Genomic DNA, 22,248 nt, shown 5'->3' on the forward strand with positions numbered 1-22,248 from the left:
AGGTTGCAGATGCATCTCAGATCTGCTATTGCTGTGGCTCTGGCGTAGGCTGGCAGCAACAGCTCCTATTAGACCCCTAGCCTGGGAAGCTCCACATGCTGCAAATGCATCCCTAAAAATACAAAAAAAAAAAAAGAACTGATCTTTATTGGTGGTAAAATCACAGCTACAATAATACTAAATTTTAATTTAGAAGTTACTAAAAATAAAGAGGCTTTTTTTTGCAGATAAAAGTTTATAGATCTCTGAATTCTATCAATGGATGTGTGGTTAAGAAAACCTGCATTGAAATTTAAGGGACAGAGAAGGATATACATGTACACACTGATAAATCTGAAGGTCTAGGATAGAGAAATTAAAGTGATTGTGGTGGACTCTTTTTCCTTTAAAAAGTTGAGGAGTTAATCTAATGAACAAGAGGGGGGTAATTTGGAAGGCAGTGGTTTGAGGAGAGAAAAAAAGGTGGTATGAAATCTTGATACAGGGGTGAGATCAAGTTGACCAGAGAAATGTAAAATTGCCTACAGCAATGAAGATCTAATTAAAGCTGATAATCTTTAATTTATGGTGGTAACAAACTATACATACTAAAATCCCAGTATTATGAGAGCATACAGAAATTGATTCCAAAATAAAGAAGACTAAAAGTTTTAATAACATAGTAAGATAACTAGTAATTTTTTTCTTTTTTCTTGACTTTTCAAAATTTCTTCAATAAACATATTGCTGAGAACAAATGAAGATGTACAGAGAAATAGAATGCTGCAAATTGGGTTGCAAGAGAAGTGGTTGGGGATCCAAGTGGAACACTTGTTTTGGAAGCAAAATCCAGAAATTATTGTTAGAATCCATGACTCACTGACTCCCTCGAGATACAAAAATGTGTCTTTCTTACTTTATCAAGATTTATATCACCAAAGCAAGATAAACATTTTTTTAAAATTGTACCCAAAATATTGAGATGTTACATCTTAATGAAATATTTTGAATGTGAATACTTGGGGCAAAATGTTGCATATTTTCCCAGCAGAAAGCATGGTCACTATTTAGGGTAAATTTATATGAAATCTTCCTTTTTCCACATGGAGTAAACCATTTAAATAAGAGAGAATTTATGCCTGCTTCTTCAAGAAAATTCTTTGAACATACACATTTGAAAGGAATAATTTTTTCTGATAGTACATTTTATTGCTATATTGCTCAGAGTAGGGTCCCAGCCTGTTCCACATTTCAAAATAATGCAACCTATTACTTAGCCAGTCCTGTCTATTCAGTAAGTACCATAAATCTGAAGCTCAGCAGGTGTACTTCAGATACTCCTACAAATGTCACCTGCCACTGTAATTTCTACCCCACATTTTTTATAATGGGCCTCACAGAGGAGCTGTAGTTCTATTTTTTTTCCAGTTCCTTTGTGACTTCTGGTCACATTTTATATTAATCTTTTTAGTTGCATAAATATAAAAAAGTAGGTGCTTAACTGGTATAAGTCAATATAGAGCAGAAAAGTACAATTCCATATTATCACTGTGCAAAGTAGAAATGTTAGCATTACTTTACTAATATGCCCATGGTATGCTTAAATATCTTTATTCAACTTATGTCATTTCTACACCTTATATTAATTATATATAGTCTCTATACATGTAGCATAATGCCTGTACAAATAAGAAGGTTAATAGTTACATAATTATGACAGGGCTTCAAAAGTTTTATTTCTAGCAATCTACCGCTCAGTAGTTACTCTTTAATGCTTCACCACTTAGTCATCCTTACTTTCTTAGTAAGTTTTATTTCTAACTTATATATAAGGCCTGTTCTTACATAATTCTATCGGGCCCTAATATACTTCCATCCTTATCCTGTAGTATATTTTCTTTAAGTTCACTTTTAGATATCTTGCAAAATCAATGTATCCATTCCCACATACCTCATTCACCTTCATTCAAATTTACTTTAAAGTTCTCTGAGTTGCCATGTTTATTTTTTTCTGCTTATCAAAATCTTTGTCACTATATTTAGCTCAAAATCTTCAACCATTCAAAAAGGTACCTTCATCTTTCATCCAGAACTAATCGCTTATTGGCTATCTTGGCAAGTAACTTATACTTCTAGTCAAATATATGACTTTATTACAATCTGTTCATCTATTGTCTTCCATACAAGATTTTGATTTCTTTAAAGATCTCAGTGTCGTTTTGCCTATGTCTTTTTATCTCTAGAATCTTTTGCAGTCCTTTGTTCTGGCAAGGATCTTCATAAATGCTTATGAAACTGCAGTGACTTGTGTTGGGCTCTTGAGCTTGACCAACAATGGTTTGATGTGAAGGACTAAGAGGATTTGGTACTGAAACGTAGTGTGAATTGGTATTTAGGAATTAGCACAGTTAGGTTAAAACCCTTGGGAGGGCAAAAGCAAAATGCCTTGGGCAATATCAACATAAATATGACACCTAAACAAGCATTATGAATAGATATCTGCCTTCTCCATATCCATAGCATCTGCCACATAGGGATATTGGAGAATTGTCAGAACGTGCAGAAGTGGCCGTAATGAAACAATGAGCCCAGTAATATGTAAGCCTATTCTTGCCAATAGAAATCTCTTTACATTAGGCTTGATTTGTCTGATCCCTGACATCTTTTCACTTCTGATCAGACCCATGGAGAAAATCCTTGTATTCTGTCTCTTGCCTTGCACCTAAATGTTTTAGACATGAAGACAACTACAGGCTTATCTGAATGCTACTTGATATATATGGAAGGCTTGTACTTTAAATAAGCAATATGCTAATGCCTAGGTTTCAATATAGTATGCACTTTTCACCTTATTTTTCATTCTAAAATCAATTAGTCATTTTTCATTGATTTGGAATTTGGAATGAAAGACACACGCACACGTATACACACACATCAGACACACACATGCGCATATACCTATGCAGACATAAAGAAAATTAATTTTACAATTGACTTTCTTATTGAAGCACCAACGATCACATGAAGATCCAGCTGCCCTGAGGTTTAATTTCTATGAAGTTATCACAACAGGACATTGGGCCCCATCTGACCTCAAAACTTTACAGAGGAGATGCCTAGTGCCTGGATGGTATGCAGTCCACATAGAAAGATGGCTAACTTACTTTGCTACTTCTCAGGTAATGTCCTGAAATGAATTTCCTGTTTATTATATCATGATTGTGTTGCACTGACAAACAGAAAATATAAATTAACATTGCCACAGACAGCAGTTTATTATCAGAGATGATTCTACCTAAGGAATAAATGTGTATTTGTACATATTTCCTGTCAGTAACAGTATTACAATGTCAAGTGTCTGTGAAACACATTCTTGGGATCTTTTTTTGGATGGTAGCTGGTCTCAAAGTGGGAAGTTCTCACACAGGAGGCATTGATTTGTAGGCAATAACTCGCAAATAATAGCAGATCAGCCAGTTAGACAAAACTTTTATGGAACACCTTGTGCAGGTACCCATGTCACCTGTCCTTTGGGACTCTTCTAGGGAAAGAAGGAGGTCATGGATTAGATGGTCAAAGTGGGAAATGATATAACAACTCCAGGCACTTGGGGTAGAACAGGAAATACGGATTTGAAGACAGCGTCCAAATCCTTTACCTTCTTCATCCTAGATCAGGTCACAACTAAAACCTGAATTCTCTGTCCTGGTTTGTAAGGAGAATCTATGGGCAATTTTCATCCTCATGCCTGCTGTTTCTAAGCCCTGGGCTCCAAGGTTAACTCACTGGATTTCATAGGTGAGATAATGATCTGATTACAGAACAGACAGAAAACGATGTTTCTCTTGAACACTAAATCAAGAGAGTGTCAATGTTTATTTACTATAATTAAGGCCTTTGGCAAACTTGGTTGTTTGGAAGGACACAGGAATAGTAAACATTAAAATATATGCTAAGTAGTGTACATTTTCTTCCTATTCATACTGATATAATTGATTAACATCACATCGGGTCAAGGGAGGCAGCTCAGTCTACTTAATTTAGTTTTGTTCTTCATAAAGTGATTATTTTTGACTCTACAGTTGCTAATTATTGATGGACAGCAGCTGAGATCTGACCCAGCTACTGTGATGGATGAAGTCCAGAAGTTTCTGGGAGTTACACCTCATTATAATTACTCTGAAGCACTAACGTGAGTCTATTTTCATGCTTGATTTCATTTCCATTATTTGCCATCATAAATTATCACTGGTAGGTGTGTAGATAGCATCATTAATACTAGCTATGAATTTATACATCATTATGCTACTCAAAAGCAGTCAAAGGAATATCTTCATTACTCATGTAGTATCTCCCCTTTGAATACCAGGAACACTTTACCTTAAAGGCACTTTATATGTCACAAATTCCCCTTTGTGAGCTTTTTTCCAATATAAATTTCGGTAGACTTTTTAACATTCCTACTCTGTGCAGAAAGGGTTCTGGGAATTGAGATTACAAAGGTGAAAATATATAATCTTTTTGCCAAGGAATTTACTGGTTAGAAATAAAATGCTGATCAGAGTTCCCATCATAGCTCAGTGGTTAACGAATCCGACTAGGAACCATGAGGTCGCAAGTTCGATCCCTGGCCTTGCTCAATGGGTTAAGGATCTGGCATTGCCATCAGCTGTGGTGTAGGTTGCAGAGGCAGCTGGATAGCACATTGCTGTGGCTCTAGCATAGGCCGGCAGCTACAGCTCCGATTGGACCCCGAGCCTGGGAACCTCCATATGCCGTGGGAGCAGCCCAAGAAATGGCAAAAAGACAAAAAAAAAAAAAAAAAAAAAAAAAAAAGAAAAAAAAAAGAAAGAAAACGTTGATGGCCACTGTTAGCCCTGTGAAAGGAGTGGTATTGGGGCAGAACTGGGAAGAGGACACATTCATGTTTTTCTCTGTATATATTAAATTGTGTATAACCAAATATAATCTCATATAACATTGTAGTTGTCTGTTACTACACAATAGACCTTCCCAAACCTACTGGCATGCAACCATAGCCATTTTATCATACTCGCAGATCCTGGGGACTGGGAATTTAGACAGGACACAGCCAGGACAAGTTGTCTCTGCTCAGAACACTTGGGGCTGTATCTGAGAAGATATGAATATCTGGGCATAGCTTGAATGGCTAGAATCTTCTGGAGACATCTTCACTTGTCCACTCATGTCTTTGGCTCTTGGACTGGGATGGCTCAAAGCCGAGCTCAGCAGGACAAGATCTCTTTGTGTGGGTTTCTGGCAGTGTCATGGCTGTGTGTTCTGAGAGGGAATTATATGTCAAGGGAACGTGGTTCAAGGCCTTCCCTGACCTAGCCTGGCAAGTCACACAGCATCACTGATGCCATATTCTATTAATTGGAACCAGATTAATAAAGCCGTCCAATTGCAAGGGGAGGGAAGGGAGCCTCCATTCTTGGTGGGGAGGAGCAAAGGCATTCTGTCAACGAGGGGGTGGGGGGGACATAGCTGCAGACATCTTGGGAAAATAAAAGCATGTGCTTGAGTGAGAATGGAAGGGAAAAGGTATAAAAAAGCAAAATAACAAACAAAAACCAAAGCTCCAAGCAGCCAAATATATATTTAAAAAGGCATGTTCTTGACTCCCTCACAAGGCCTGATCTTAAAGCACATTAAATTTTAGATAAAGTTCTAACAAGCTTGATGATATAATTTCCCAGTTCACAGCAGATTAGAATCAGCAATTAGACAATTAGAGAGGGTAACGGAGGGACAGGAAAAGCAGTAACAAGATTGAGTTGTTCCTTATCCACTAAAACAAGTCTAATGAAGTTTTTACCTACACATGGTAATAACAACACAAGGCATGGCCCCTGCTGATTAAGTAGACAAAGCTTCTCATAATACATTTACAGTAATAGTTATTGATGTTGGCATGTCTCCCTGCCTCCCTGCTGTAGTTTAGGGAATGGTTCTCTTCTGTTTACTACAGATATTTGCCTATGGTTCAATAAACCTATAAAATAATACTTGTTTAAAAAAGAGATTTTTAAATAAGTACAGAATATATGGTTTTTAATGTCTCACACATCACAAAAATTAATAGCTGTAGTGATGTTCAGGGTAATAAAAGAACTCATAGGGCAACCAATCCCTGTCCTCCAAGTTGTCTAACAGTTATTTGAGAAAACCTTTGCATCTTAATTTCGCAATTTCATCCCTACTAAAACCAAACCATAAAGCAATGATATAATTTAGTAAGAATAAGCGCCCTTTGTTAGACTTAGGGTATATCATATTGTCAATACAAAAATGAAACCAGGACAGCAAAATCATGCGAATTCAAGGTTATGGCAACCCTATTTAAAAGAATGGCTCTTAATTGTCTGGATGGCTTTCCTTCCTCAGGATGTCTTAAGCTCTGCCTCCCAACAGCTGCTGCGGAGAGCAAGGAAAGGTGGCAGCCCATCCTGAAACCTCTGCACACTGGATAGCAAAGGAGATGCTCTCTGTGTGTATAAATAGCTTGGCTTGGTTGCCAGAGTGTATTTTAACTTAATACGGTTAAATATTCTCATCCTGAGGCAGAAAATGCTGTTTAGGGGCACCGTTATGCCGACTTCCCCATCTCATTTTGCACAGCATGCTGAATTGTTTTTCCTCTTGGGAAATTAATGAAAACTACAGAAAGGACTGTGCTATGCAAGGAGCAGATTGAAACGTCCAGGTTGAAAATGACTTTGTCTTCCTTTTATCCATTTAACCAGTGATGTATTTAATTTTAATTGATAACATGTACTAGGACAACCTGGACTGCAAGGATCAGGTCTCTAATAATAGATCAGGCAGGGAACTGTGGAGAAAATTTCCCTCTCCCCCAAAATGAGCTCACATATGTGCAGAAGCAAATTGCAGGTGCACTGGTATTATAGGAATGGGCCCAGGGCAACAAAATATTCTGCAACTAATTAACTTTACATCCTAGTCAATTATGCTTCATCCTTCTAAAACATCTGCTGAGCAACAAAAATGCAAACCTTTTTGATGTTTTATGCATGCAGCAAGTCCCATAGCAATAAATTTAAAATTTCCCTTCTTATTTGGTTCATTCTTTCATTTTTCCTATCTTGTTATTCCTAAACAAAAATTCTTGTATATCTGAGTTTAAATGAAACAATAGGCCACACATTCTTACTTTTGTAACTTTGTACAGCCATGGGAGCAAAACAACATTAGAATCGTCTTTTAAGAGTATAGGGATATGAATTATCCAATAGGATTATCTGGCTTCAACCAAAGAAATGAAAAGTTGTCTAATCTTCCACTCACCAGTTATATAACCTATAATCCATGTTGTCTGGAAAAATATAATGAATTATATCTCTACCCTTTGCATTTCCTCCTTGAAAAGTAGAAACATTTTCAGATGTTAAAAAATATGTTAAATTTTTAAAAAATATTAAATAAGGTATTTTTCTTAGAAGCTTTAATTCATGTCGATATTCACAGAAGTATATTTACATTATATTCAGTCACCTTAATATATACCGTTGAATGATTTCAAAGAAATTTGTTAATATATTTTGGCAGGGAAATCATGTTAAGAAGTAAATGAATATTCTAAAGATCCTTTATATATGGGTTGTAGTTTTGTTGATTCATCCTTGATCTACTATGGATGAATAGGTAAAATATAAAACAATAATTTTATCATAAGAAAAAGCAAAAGATCTATATGTCCTTTTGCACTGGAGTGGAAATATTCAAAAATATATAATAACACAGAGTTTATTTAATCCCACATTCTCTTAAATCAATTCAATGAATATTTGTAGAATCGAATTAAATCAAATCAAAGCAACAGGAATACAAAAGTGAATTTCCTTTATACAGTTGGTGAGGCTCTCTCACTCAGAATTCTGTATTCAATTTATAATCATCATATTTTTATTATCATTTGTATATTTGGTCTTTTGTAGTTTTGATCCCCAAAAGGGCTTCTGGTGTCAACTGCTGGAAGGAGGAAAGACCAAATGCCTTGGGAAAAGTAAAGGTCGAAAATATCCACCCATGGATCCAGAGGTAATAGTTTCCTAATCTTCGAAATGCTCTGGTAGAACCCTGTGCATACAACTATTTCAAAACTAGTAGGCAATGAATTTGATTCCTTTTTCTGCTCTGTCTTTGCTATCAATAGTTTGGTATATTTAGAAGATAGATAGATCAACACAAGTGACTGATATCTGTAGAAATCTTGTGCTGTGGGATGCAATTCAAACATAAATACTTACTGAACAACTCCTTTCCAATTGTGTAAAGTACTTAAATAAACTATTTGCTAAACAAGTGATTTTGAATAAAATATATAAGTATTATTATCATATATGAAAGATATATCCAGTGCCTTACTATGCATGGTACTGAGCTAAGCAAAGGAGAGTAAACTGTTCTGATCACCAATTATGACATATAATGAGGAGGTTTTTCCACACCACCAAGCCATGCTCAGACACCAGCTGTGTGTCTCGCAATTTAACACAGTTCTGACCAGAGATAGTATCAGATCCCACAGGTTAAGGGCCCAGTCCTACAAGACGGTCCCTCCCTATGCAGACACCAGTTGCAAGTCCATGTTATCACCTGCACCCTTGACCAACTGGTTATAAATTGGAGACTTCCACCCCCTTTTTGGTTTTGATTAATTTGCTAGAGCAGCGCCCAGAACTCAGAGAAATAGTTTTCTTATTAGATCCTTTCACTGCAAAGGGATATAACTCAGAAACAGCCAGATGTAAGAGAGGCATAGGGCAAGGTAGGAGGTAAGGGCATTCCAGGCCCTCTCTGTATGCCCTACTCTCCCCAAGTCTCTACATGTTCACCAACCCAGAAACTCTCCAAACCTCATCTTTTGGGGTTTTTATGGAAGTTTCATTACATAGACGTGATTGCTCAAATCATTGACTAATGGCAATTGATTCAACCTCCAGCTCCTTCCCTTTCCCCAAAGTCAAGGGGGTAGGATTTAAAGTTCCAACCTCCTAATCACAAGATTGGTTTTCTAGGCAGCCATCCCCCATCCTTATTTGAGATCCAAAATCACCTCATTAACATAATAAAAGATACCTTTATCAGTCTCTCACTTAGGAAATTCTAAGAGTTTTTGGAGCTTTTGAGCCAGAAACAGGGTCAGTGACCAAATATGCATTTCTTTTTTATAAATCACAATATCACAAATAGGATACAGAATAAAACAGTTATGAGCCCAGATTTATTATAAGAGGGTAAATTAAATGTGACCACTGATTTATAATAAGGTTTATAAAACAATGTCAGACTACAAAAAGGCAGGGGGAAAAAATCTCTCAGTAAAAGTTACGGTATGAGGAGCTAAACCAAGATTGGAAAACCAGTTAGCAATCAGCTGAGCAGATATAATGAGTATCTCTCCTATGGCAAGATGGGCAAAAGGAGGATAGAAGTGATTAGGTGTTGCTATGGAAATAGAAGAACCAGAAGGTGCTCAAACTTTACCTTTGAACTCAATAATTTCAAAACGGCTTCAAAATCACTTTAATCTGCCAAGAAATCAATGCAATGTTCCCACTACTTCCATAAGCATCTTATCCAGAATTTGAAGTGTTTACAATCTGGTTTAAGGGAAGAAATGTAATGAAATACCTGGTGCATGGTACAAGACAAAATGTAGTTGTCTTAAGTCCATTTCCACAGTATACACAAAAGTTGCTAAGGGAGTTGTATGAAGAAAGAGACTAATTTGTGCTCAAATACTGAGAAGGGCTTAAGAGAGATAGTGTAACTTTGACCAGATGGAAACCGGTACACTGATACACCAATACGTGGGCCATTACTGTGTATATTTTCACAGGAAAAATATTCATCTCTACTATTTTATCAAAGAGACACAGAACTATGTTCATTGGGTTATGATATGAGGTAAGTGACATCTAGAGATAAAACCCAATTATAAGTTTTCTGTTTTCCAGACATAAAATTAAAAAAACTAAAACCACAGATGTATCTGATAATCATTTTTTAAAAATACTTCATCTAAAAATGGTCAGTCACTCCAGCTTGGCTAGGAATATAAGAATCACAAGAAGATAATTATAATGAGACTATATTTTTATAGTAGAACCTGTTGATTTTTAAAAATCTGTTTTGATTCTGAATAAATATAGAAAATATTTTATAACATTACAAGTTATTTCCTTAATCAGGAAATCCAGCTTTTATATTTATGTTCACTCTTTGTTTTTATGCTATGGTCCAATTTTACAGAAAGTGATCAATATCAAAAAAAAAGTAGGTGTTTTTTTCTGTAGATTTGCTACCGCATTTCCTATCTACCTCATCCTTCTTCAGCATTATATACCTCTCATCAACCTTTCTCCCTACATAGACTTTTTCAATCCCCCAATAAATAAGTGCTTTAATGGTGTATAAGCCACATAAGTCATATATGTACCCTTTTTAATTTTATAGCTACACTACTGCCAAATCTTTCAAAAGGTAAAAATGAGTGATATCTATAGGAAAATACAAAGAAATACATATTTTATAGGCACTCTTGTTGTAATAGAATTTAAGAAATGTGCACAATTTCATCTAAGAGACTAATACCTTCCTTCAAGTCTTCTTTTTCTTTTTGCTTTCCAGTCTAGAACCTTCCTCTCTAATTACTACCGAGATCATAATGTGGAACTGTCCAAACTGCTGCATAGACTGGGGCAGCCTCTACCATCATGGCTGAGACAGGAGCTGCAAAAAGTGAGATAGCACTGGAGAGGAGAACCAAGGCTCTCAAGATACTGACTTTTACTATGGAACAGAGAAAGAAACCCCACATCTTTTATCCCCTTAATGCACTTGTGATTGTCAACAGAAAACCATATGAATAAACCTCCTTCTATCTTTTTCATAAAATGAAAACTGTTATATACGCACGCATTGGCATTTACTAGCATCAATCCCAGTGTGAGCTTTTGGGAAATAATGTGGGATTTTGTGGCATCGCCCAGCTTCCAGTGTGGAGATTCTAATACAACCCGGTTCCTCTGTTAATTGTAAGGTTTTGGAAACTCCATGTTTGACTGAGAACCCTGACCATAAGCAAATGACAAATTAGAATTTTGAGGAAAAGCTAAGCACTAAGATGTCTACAAAGGATATTAGTCATACCCAGTATTTGAATTAAGGGCTTATAAGCATTTTCCCTCACTAACTTGAAAACAGTTTTGCTTTTGTTATGAAAAGAAATTATAATTCCATACTCTTATTTTGAGCATTTATTATTTATTATATTTAGCCCATACATGTTTTCCTCTGTTCCTTCTCTTTATGAATTTCCCTGACTTGCTAAAGGAGTTGTGAACATGTAACCTCCCACGTTTTTTATCTGTTTTCCTCTTGTAGGAGAAGACTATATGAAAGTTTCCACATTCACTGATAATAGTATTTTATCTGGCAGGGCTTGCCATTCTAGGTGAATTTTACATCATGGTTCCAACAACATCTATCAGAGACTTTGATAGAGAAAGTCTAAATTTCTTTTATCAGAGAAAATAAATGAGAAAGTGTATACTTTGCATAGTATTAACTTCAATGTATAAGACCATCTTTATATGTGTAAAAAAATCTCACCATACTATTAATCTAGGTATTTCCACCTTGACAATGATGTAGCATTTATATATTTTTTCACTATATACAGAAGAAAAAAAAAACTATTGAGAATACATGGAATGACAATAGCAACATGTGTTTACAGATAGATTGAGGCACTTGTGCCTTTTATGTAGTATATTCCAATAGTTCAAAGCATGAACTTTTATATATGCCAATACATACCCTAATGCAAAAGATTGTTTTTAATGCCTACTTAACAGGATAAATGTAATCTAAAATTTACCTCTTTAGATACCACTGATTCTCCAAATTAAACCCTATTTCTCAGCCATACCATCCAAAAAAATAATTTCCAGAGAAGAAGTGATGCTCTTTCTGTGTTGGAGTTATAGATTGCTCTCCTCTTTGGAAGTTATTGTCATGCTGGTTGGATTTTTGTCTCATTTGTCAATGAAGATATACTAAAGCTTTGTTAATCTTTTCAGTTATACATGAAGGTAAAATTTCAGCAGAACAGTAAATCAAACCGGCTTTGGTAGCATTACCATCAATCCTTCCTTCCTCCAGAGTAAATTTTTATAGGCTGTAAATAATATTATCTTCTCCTATAATTTGAGAAATAATGCTTCACATAATTCAATGTCGTCAAAGGAACCTGAAGATCATTTTTTTGTTGATTTGTTGTTTATTCTTTTATGTAAAGAATTCAAGTATAATCTTTACATAGTTTATTTCAGGATTCAACTTTGGATTTATACTTTATAAGATTTCTGTTTGTTTGTTTTTCTGTGTTCTCCCACTGCAGCAAAGGTTCTTAATTTTTTTCAGAATATATAAGATTTTTCTTGGGCATGAGTTGATACAAATCACAAACTGGTACTTTCGTTGTTTTGTTGTTAAGTGTGAGACTCAATTTCTTAACCTTATTGTTACTAAGAAGAGCATGTGCTTGATAGAATTCCGTCAGGCACACTAAAATCATAATTGTGTACTTAGCACTCTAACTTCTAATGTATCTGTTTTCTAGTTTCTCCAGTTTACATTCTAATTTTTTCCTTTATGTAGTGAAGATTAACTTTTTTTTTCCCAAGTGGGACAACAGAGATATTTATAGAAAAGAGAAGTTTTTCATATTAAGTAAAACTCATGTAATCAAAGTCTAGCTCATCACCAGATTTTTTTCAAAGTATAACTAATTTTCTTGTTTTGTTTTGTTTTTCTGGATAATGTATACAGTATCATTCTCTTGCCTACAGATATCTGGGAGCAATATTCCCCCAAATTCAACCAGTCTCTCTCCCCTAGCTCATTTCAATCAGTGTGTACATTTTTCTTACTAGCATTGATAATGAAGACAAAACAAATTTTAATTAAGTAATTCATCTTCAATTCTTACAGTAAATTACATAGACTCTGGGCTATGAGAAGATTATAAAAAATCTGAAAAGAAAATTAGTTTTAAGAATATCTTGGTTTTCCCAATTTTTACACACTGGCTACTTCAGAACTATTGACTCAAGACTTAACATATGTAATTCTTTAACATTTAAATAGATCCTGTTTCATGGTCTTAAATGACATATTTTTAAAAATTTTAAAGAAGTTACTACTAAAACCTTTAAACAAGCCAGTGTCTTCTCTTTCCTTGTGTTTCTTTATTACAGTTGCCTAACTTATAAATATAGCCACCAATTACTTTACACTGACAAAGATAAGGAACAATATTTGATTATGAGCCTACATAAAGAAATAACATGCTTGTCAAATACCAGTCTCTAAAAATTACATTACAAATCTCATAGGAAAACAAACTTTGTCTTTAAAAAGGCCTCAAAACAATGAAGCAACAAGGAAGAATGCTGGTAAGAAAAATGCATATGACTTCTAATACTGTATTTTTTTTCTGGAAAAAATTAGCTCTTCGTTTAATAAGAGATTTAATTTGCCTGAATTCAACAAACCTGTTCCCATGTACCATATATAGTTTTCATTCTTCTGTCTCACTATCTTAATATGATATAAAGTGATTTGTTTATAATGAGTGTACATTTTTAATTATGCAAATACTTTATTGTTGAATAATATCTTACAAGCTTGTTTTGGGTGGCTCAGTAGCATATTAACCATATGTTTGATGGAGGCACCTCAAAAACAATGTTGGCCAATTATTTCCAAAATAAAGCCATCTAATAGTCTTGCATACAGGATTTTACCTCGACTACAAGAACACAGCTTGGCCGTGGGTACATCTATACATCAATATGTCTATATATGTGCAAATGAATAGTTTCTTGTGTGAGCCAGTGAGGTGAGTAGAAAAAGCAGAAAGAGAACTCTGCCTTTACTGAAATTGTTAAATAACTGATGTAGAACATGCATAACACATCTTTGGTCCTCACTTCTTCGGAATAAATACTACTGCTGGTATGGCCATTAGAGTAACGTTGTTTCTCCTCTAAAATCCAAAGTTTTATTCAGTAGGTTAAACTTTTTCCTTCCCCTTTGCTTTGTTCACTGTATATGTACCCCCTGAATTACAAACATACAACAAGTGTGACCAGAAGGTTATGAGAGTGTACTTTGGATCTAGTTTCTCATCCTAGGCCTGCCCTGAGCAAGCTGTGTGGACTCAGACAATTTGTGGAACTTCCCTGAGTCACAGTTTCCTTTTCTGTAAAATAGAGACAATAAAGTATCACTCGTTGGGTCACTGTAAACATTAAATGAGAATATATGAATCAATTTAGCACAATGCTTAATGTAGTTAGGCTGGAACATATTCGTTTCCAAAAACTAATGTGTAATATTCAAATCACTGTCTCTTCTTTCATCAAACAAGAATGTTTTTCTACTCCCTTTAATAATAAAACATATATATGTTTAAGATATATACATATGAATTGTATATATACAATATTGTATCATTAATTGTATATATGTTTAAGATATATACATATGTTTAAGATATATATATATATATATCTTAAACATATCATTAATTGTATTTGGCTAAAATGAGACACTGTCTTCACCACCAGTTTCCAAAAATAAATTTTGTTCTGCTCCTCACTATTGTTCTAATTAACATTCAGAGAAAAATTGTTCCATCTCATTCCTTTCTACTGAAGTCTCTTCATCTATTTCCTACTACTTCTTCAGTTTATCTACCAGATTATCTCCCTTGTACCATCTCTTTATATCTCTCTATCCAAATATTTTGCAACCCAACAGGTAATCTATTAGAATATCAGATCTAGAGGTACAGCTTCCTCTAGATAAATCATAAAGTTTAATGAAGGGATACATATAATAACAAATCATGCATAAAGAACCTAGAGTTAAAAATCATAAGAAAATTTATCTGAATTCTCTACAAGTCTTTTATCTCCAACTTCACCTTCTTATAATAAGTTCTCCTTTCCACAAGTGGCACATTCTATTATACTTTAATATACTGTTTTCTATTATATTTATTAATACAAAATAATATTATTTGGGGCATTTTTATTGCAAATATATGGTGTTTCAAGCCCAGATAAGACACATATAAATAGTTAATTTCCATTAAAAAATGTTACTGTCTCTCATATGTCTGAATTTTATATACTACCAAAACCTGGCACATAGTAGATATTCAATAAAAATTCATTGAAATGTGTTGAAATGTGCTGAGCAGTACCAATCTACTTAATTATTTGTCCAACCCTTACTATATGTCATTAATCTCTTTCCTACTTTTCTGTGCTCTAGTAAATTTTTTTCATGGCTTTCAAGCCAGAACTAATGATTCTATATCACCAGCCCCAAATGTGGTCATGAGTTCCATAGCTGTTACCCACCTTGCTCTGTTCAAAACCATCTAAATATCTGCTTGACAGCTAAATTGAGCACATCCATAATTGACCTCTTCCCTTTTCAGGTCAATTTTCTGTTTCCCCTCTATCTCTTTTGCTTTCTTGAAAACTGCACCAAGTTAAATCAAGCTTTTTGTCTGTCTAAGAATATTTCTCTTCTGTGAGCTCAAGTTACTCTGATTTTTTTTCCTGAATATCTTTCCCTAAACCATAGCTGCTCAGTAGAAATGTAATGTGAATCACAAATGTAAACCACAGATGTAATTCCAAGTTTTCTAGTAACCGCTTGAGAAAACTATAAAAAGGTGAAATTAAGTTTAGTATTTTATTTAATACATCCAATATACTATTTCAACATGAAGTCAATAAAAACCTACTAATGAGATCTTTATATGCTGCGTTCATACTGAGTCTTCAAAATCCAATTTGTCTTTCACCCATTCAGTACATAACAATTTTGGACTTGCCACATTTCAAGGGATAGATAGCCACCTGGGGCTAGAGGCACAGTTCTAATCGCTACTCTTCTCATCTACTCATTTTTGATCACCTCCTAGTCTCTCCATCGTTGAAAGAGGAATTCTTGCCCTAAGGGTTTCAGGGGAAGCCAAACACACTCCTCCCAACACTAGAGGAATGGGCTTGTGGTTTATTTGTTACATATCCTCAAGGCCCAGAAGCACTCCAAAGGGGCTGCACTGGGGAAGAATGAAAAACCAGGGCCTGTGCCAGCTTTGTAGCAATAAGAGGGTGAGGTGACCCCTGATTCCCCCAGGAATATGTGATTGGCTTGTTTGAATAATTCTGCAGGCTGGCAGGGAACAAAAACCCACTCCTCAGGAATAAACAGAAAATGCACCCCTTGCTAAGGACAAGTTTTGGCTAGGGGACCTTGCCCACAGGAGCAGAATGGGAAAGAGACTTTGTGGAAAAGCCATTCAAGATCATTCTAGTTTCATCAGATGTCAAGGAAGCATATAATATTGAGACTTAATTTTAGACCTCACACCATACTTCTGTTTTACTAGAGGATCTCCTCATAGCTCTTAGAATTTTGCCACAAACTCTGACCTGGAGCTTTCATTTCTCTCTAAATCATACACCACGCTAATGTTGGAACAGTGGGGTTTTTTTTGTTTTTTTTGGTTTTTTTTTTTTTATCTTTTGCCATTTCTTGGGCCACTCTCGCAACCTCATGGTTCCTAGTCAGATTCGTTAACCACTGCACCACGAGGGAAACTCCAGAACAGTCTTTGTAATTTGAAATAGGATCAAACTATTCCTTAATTTAGAAAAACTTCAAATGTTTCCCACACCTAAAGGAGATACACAAATTCCAGTAGAGATTCCATGAAGTTCCTTTATGATCTGAGGTTTTGTCTACCTGACTGTTCTTTTTTTTCACAATCTTTTAAAAAGTACATTCCAAATTCTAGTAACAAGCACCTATTTGCAATTCTCCAATTACCGCATGGTTTTTACATGCTGCAGCTGCCTAGAACCCTTGAAATGGCAATGCTAATTCATTGAAACAGTAACACTGTGAATTTCAAGTAACCTGCCTGTGGAAGTCTGGTTCTCTTTTGTTTCCCAATTCCTTCATATCTCAATCACAGAAATAGCAAGTCCCTCAACTTTGCGTCTCAGGCTTTAAAGTTGTACCAGAAATCTTTCTTTTCCTTGGCATCAAGCCATGAATATCTGGGTAATAACAATCATGTAGAGAGAACTGTAATCCCAGCTGGTTAGATAGTCTAGATTACACTATTATTATTGTACCTACATTGTACCATAATTTTTCACGTTTGCATACACACTAAACTGTACATTAGTAAAATGAGAGATGTCTTTTCATTTTTGTATCTCTTGCACACAACAGAGCACTTGGCACAAAATAAGTAATTGTTAAATGAATATGTACATTGCTTTACATCTTTACACCTGTAGGAAATGAATTTCAATTTGTAAGCATAAAACTTATAAAGTCATTCTCTCATTCAGAGCCACCAAGATGTAAATTTTCAAGGTTTAGGACCTTAGAAGTATTGCTTGTTCTCTGAAAGAGTCATTATGTTTATATATCTAAGTTGCCTGTTCTTATTTAATAAGACCAGCCAAACAGACCAAATTAAACATCCCTAGACACAGCAGGAATTGAACTATACCAACAGTTGTTCTTTTATATTGGTTTAAATCTCATAGTAGTGCTTCCCACAAATATGTTTTTTGATAATCAAAACAAAGCTAAGAGCCGCCTGTCTACAATGCACTTTGTGTGGTGAAAGTGCATGCTTATAATTAAAACGAATTCAACACACTGAAGGGGTTAAGAGATCATTGACTTCATATTTAACCATTGAGGCCCTTGAGTCTTAGAGATTTAATTTTCCTACTGACAAAGAGAGTAATGCTAATTATTTAATGACACATTTAAAATGTCTGCAGAAACACTGCCAAGAAAAAGCATAGGTGGAATTGCTATGTCAAAAGCATTCATACTTTCTTGTTTAAACCAAGTGCAACAAAAATATCTCCATATAATCAGATTTGTCCATGTAAACACAATTATTTCTAGGATATTCTTAATTAAGGCTTCATTCTCATTTCCTTAAATCTTACATGTCTTTTCAGAAATCCAAATGGTACCCCAGGAATAAGACACCAGCAGTAGGATAAGACTATGCCACCAAAAAGAGAAACCAGCAACTAACTTGCAAGTATCTAAAAGAATCACGACTGCAGTCTTGCGGCCACCACTGACCATTTCTAGATCACATAGATCTAGTGTAAGAGAGAAAAATTACTGTAGATTATATAACTGTCAACAATGATCTCAAAAAAACAAAAACAAAAACAAAAACAGAACAGAAACATCAACTGCTTCTGACCTGGAGAAAGAGGTGGCATCTTGGTACATGGACCAAATGTACAAATGAGTGGGTATCAGGAGAGGAAATTTTACATCAAGTATATTTTCGCCTATTTTCTTTGCTGATGAAGATGGATCATAAGTCAAGGATGGGATAATATGTGGTGCGGAGTGTTGGAGGTGATGGGCTTATTATAATACATGTCATTTGAGGTTCAACACCAATAGACTGTGGTTTGCCTACATTATCTAAAATAAGCTCTCTTCACTCTATACAGAGTGGAGCTATAGAAATGTTTTTCTCTCTGCAATTCCAGGTAATAAAGTCTGCATACTAAACTCTCACAGGTCCAAATCAATTGTAATTCTCTCCTACATGTTCCCAGGATGTTGCCTACAAATCACACAGAGTCTTATCCAGAAGCCTTTAACATCTTAATAAAATTAAGCATATGTAATCTTATAGCTATGTATAGAAGAAATAAATAATGTTCCCAAAGACATGGCCCTGAGGATGCTTGGCTCCCATTTCAGTACCACAGTGAAGCCAAAAAGAAATATGACAATAGACTTACTTAATAAGAAGTCATGCCTTTGTCATAGGTAACACACAGTGTATACAGAATCCAACCACTTCCTTCTTCAGCTAACTTCAATCAACATAAATTATCAAGCAAGCCTTTAGCAGGGTGTGTGCTATTCTCAGAAATGAGCCAGTGTTTATGAATCCCTTGTGATTTCCATAACAAAGCCCATCAAACTATTTTAAATAATGTCATCCTGAATAAGTACAGTACATAATGTGGTGCATGCTTATCTGAAGCCAGAGTCACAGTTCAAATCTTGGCAATACCACTTACCCACTGTGACGTTCCTTACCCAATTCACTTCACTACAACTTCCTCATCTTCACAGTGCAGATAATAATAACGGCTACCCTTGAGGGTATTGTGAGAATTGTATGAATTAAAATAAATGCAAGCACCTAGAACAGTAGCTGGCCACCATCAGTGGGGAGCGAGAATGGTGAAGGGAGGAAATTTTGCTCCGTGTTGCCATGGTGCCATTCCAGGGTTTGACATCCTGAAACACAAGCATGGTTTCCATCATCACTATGGACTTTGGACATCTCACCTAAGACAGGGAAAGTGAGATTAGAATCACTTAGGAATATTTTATGGTCCTTAGAATAATACATAACACTCCAGGACATAGTGCAATGGCCAGATTTTGGTCACAGGACTACACACCACTGCAGGAAGGCTGGGAAATGCAGTCCCACTCTATGCTCAGAGGAAAGGGAAAGAGATCTGGTAAATATCTAGACTTCTCTGCTGAAGTCCACCCTGCCCATCACGAATATCCATCACATTCTTCCTCCTACACATGGAACACATTCACCTTCTCCCCAAGGAAGATGACACCAAATCCACCTGGTCACTTCAGCTCAATGTGGAGAAATCTCTGAAGCCTGTTGGGTTCTTCATCAGGTCCAGAGATGGCTTCCATGATCTGAAATCCATGTAAAGTTACCTTCTTTCATCATAGGCAAATATACAACCATGAACCCAGGCTTGATAACCACAATAAACATTCCCATTAGAAAATGAAAGGACCAGAAGTGCATGGCTGTCAATGGATGGTGATGATTTTGCATTTCTACTGAGAAGGCAGGGGTTGACTCGCAGTTGGAAATTTTTTCTTAAAACCTAATTTTTCCCAGAAAAAAAAGGAACTCAATTTTTTTTCCCCTTCTGCAGGCTCCTATCTCTAAGCAGGTGTCATGATTTCTTTGCTGATATACTGCCCTCAAAAATTTAGTGGGTATCTCATCTAATTGTTTCCACTCAGCTCTATGTGCCAGTGATTATCACAAACTCTTTCCTAGACCTCGTTCTCAGATCTGCTTTATTCCATCATTTTCTTGCTCTGGTGATTCTTCCACTCTCCTCCACTCATCTCTCTGTCTCACTCCCTCTTTCTTCCTCCATCCCCTCCCTCCCTCCTTCATGTAATGGCAGCTACCATGGAGACATCAGGCTTTAGTGGAAAGATAGCATTCGGAGTTCCTGTTGTGGTGCAGTGGAAATGAATCCAACTAGGAACCATGAGGTTGCAGGTACAATCCCTGGCCTCAATCAGTGAGTTAAGGATCTGGCATTGCCTGACTGTGGTATAGGTCACAGATGCCAGCTCAGACCTGGTGTTGCTGTGGCTGTGGTCTAGGTGGGCAGCTATGGCTCTGATTGTACCCCTAGTCTTGGAACCTCCATATGCCATGGGTGTGACCCTAAAAAGACAAAAACAACAAAAAAGAAAAGAAAAAGAAGAAGAAAAAGGTAGCATTTGACCTCATTTTTGTGAAAGGGCTGACTCTCAATGGACTTTGTAACTGAAGTTTTCTTTCAATCTTATATCATAGGTGGAGGTATAGGAGAATCCACATTTTTCAAACTTTTGAGGCCTCAAATATCTGAAGTCCGTATTCCATTTTACATTTGCCTACAAACCAACTAACACCTGACTGAGTCCATCTCTTCCAACATCTTCTATTACAAATCAAAAACATTCTATCACAAAATTTCTCTACATAACAATATAGTCTTGGAGGCATTTGATCTGTCTTTCAGGTTATCATGTATGACAGTTCTATCAAATGTTTTGCAACTCTTATCCGGACTCTTAAAAGAGTTTTCTCCTTAGCATCTACCTACACTCCTGGACAGTATGACAAATGTTAATTTACCTTTACCATAAGTGTAACTTTTTAAGCTACCAATATTCAAATTAGTTAATATACTACTAGCTACTGTAACAAATTAATGACAAATTTTTAGGAGTATCATAAAGTAGAAGTTCTCCAAATAGTGGGGAAAAAATTGTTCTCCTTCACACTACTTATGAGAAAGTTGTCTTTTTGACCATGTAAATCCCAAGATTGCCTTTGGTCAATATGCTGGAAGCAGCAGGGGTAGGAGAAAGTGGATGTTTTCTGAGCAAGAAATTCTTTGAAAGCGAAGCTTGGAAGGTGTGCTCATCACTGCTGCCCATGTTTCATTGGTCAGAACTCAGTCATACGACCATTCTTCATCACAATGAAGGCTGGGGATTGTAATTGAGCTGTCTATACAAAAGAATGGGATACAGGAGTTCCCGTCATGGCTCAGTGGTTAACTAACACGACTAGTATCCATGAGGACATGGGTTCAATCCGTGGCCTCACTCAGTGGGTTAAGGATCTGGCGTTGCCATGAGCTGTGGTGTAGGTCATAGATGTGGCTCTGATCCCGTGTTGCTGTGACTGTAGTGTAGGCCAGAGGCTATAGCTCTGATCCGACCCCTAGCCTGGGAATCTCCATATGATGCGGGTGCAGTCCTAAAAAGACAAAAAAGAGTGGGATTCATAACTAGCCTCTACTATGCAGATTTGAGTTGAAAGGAACAATAGGATTTAATTTAATGGCAAACACGATGTAAAAAATGGTGAACATTCACAAATACTGATGCAATATTAGTGCAATTGAAAACAGTAAACAGATGATTAGAGTTGATTGCTTTGCTTTATTTTGTGCTAAAAACAATCATACCCAGGGCATGGAATTTCTAAAGTGAACTTCATACTATGGGAGGGTGATGTGTGAAGAGATTATAGCCCAATGGACAATTTTCCTTCCTAGGAAAAATAGGTTACCCATTGACAGGAAGGGCAGGTTCATTTGTTAGTCTAAAAACTGCAGAGTCAACTATGCCCCTCCCCCCCGCCTTTTTTTTTCTCTTACGTTCTTCATCTGTCAACAAATTCTGTCAGTATTATTTTCTTAACTATTCAGATTCCAAGAATACCCTCTCACATCCAAACCTGGCACCCTAATTCAAGCCCCCACTATCTTCTCAAAGGGT

The 22,248-nt window shown here is 36.0% G+C and overlaps 1 protein-coding gene across 1 annotated transcript in view; it reads left to right on the forward strand.

Annotated features, from left to right (window-relative positions):
• LOC100512003 (bifunctional heparan sulfate N-deacetylase/N-sulfotransferase 4) overlaps positions 1–20,515 on the forward strand; it is a 247,698-nt gene extending 227,183 nt beyond the window's left edge. Inside the window, 4 exon segments of the mRNA XM_021101659.1 lie at positions 2,988–3,158; positions 4,062–4,171; positions 7,959–8,061; positions 10,657–20,515. Of these exon segments, the coding sequence (XP_020957318.1) occupies positions 2,988–3,158; positions 4,062–4,171; positions 7,959–8,061; positions 10,657–10,776 (504 nt within the window). The 3' untranslated portion in view covers positions 10,777–20,515.

This window comes from Sus scrofa, chromosome 8 (genome assembly GCF_000003025.6).
Source record: "Sus scrofa isolate TJ Tabasco breed Duroc chromosome 8, Sscrofa11.1, whole genome shotgun sequence".
Taxonomy (NCBI): Eukaryota; Metazoa; Chordata; class Mammalia; order Artiodactyla; family Suidae; genus Sus; species Sus scrofa.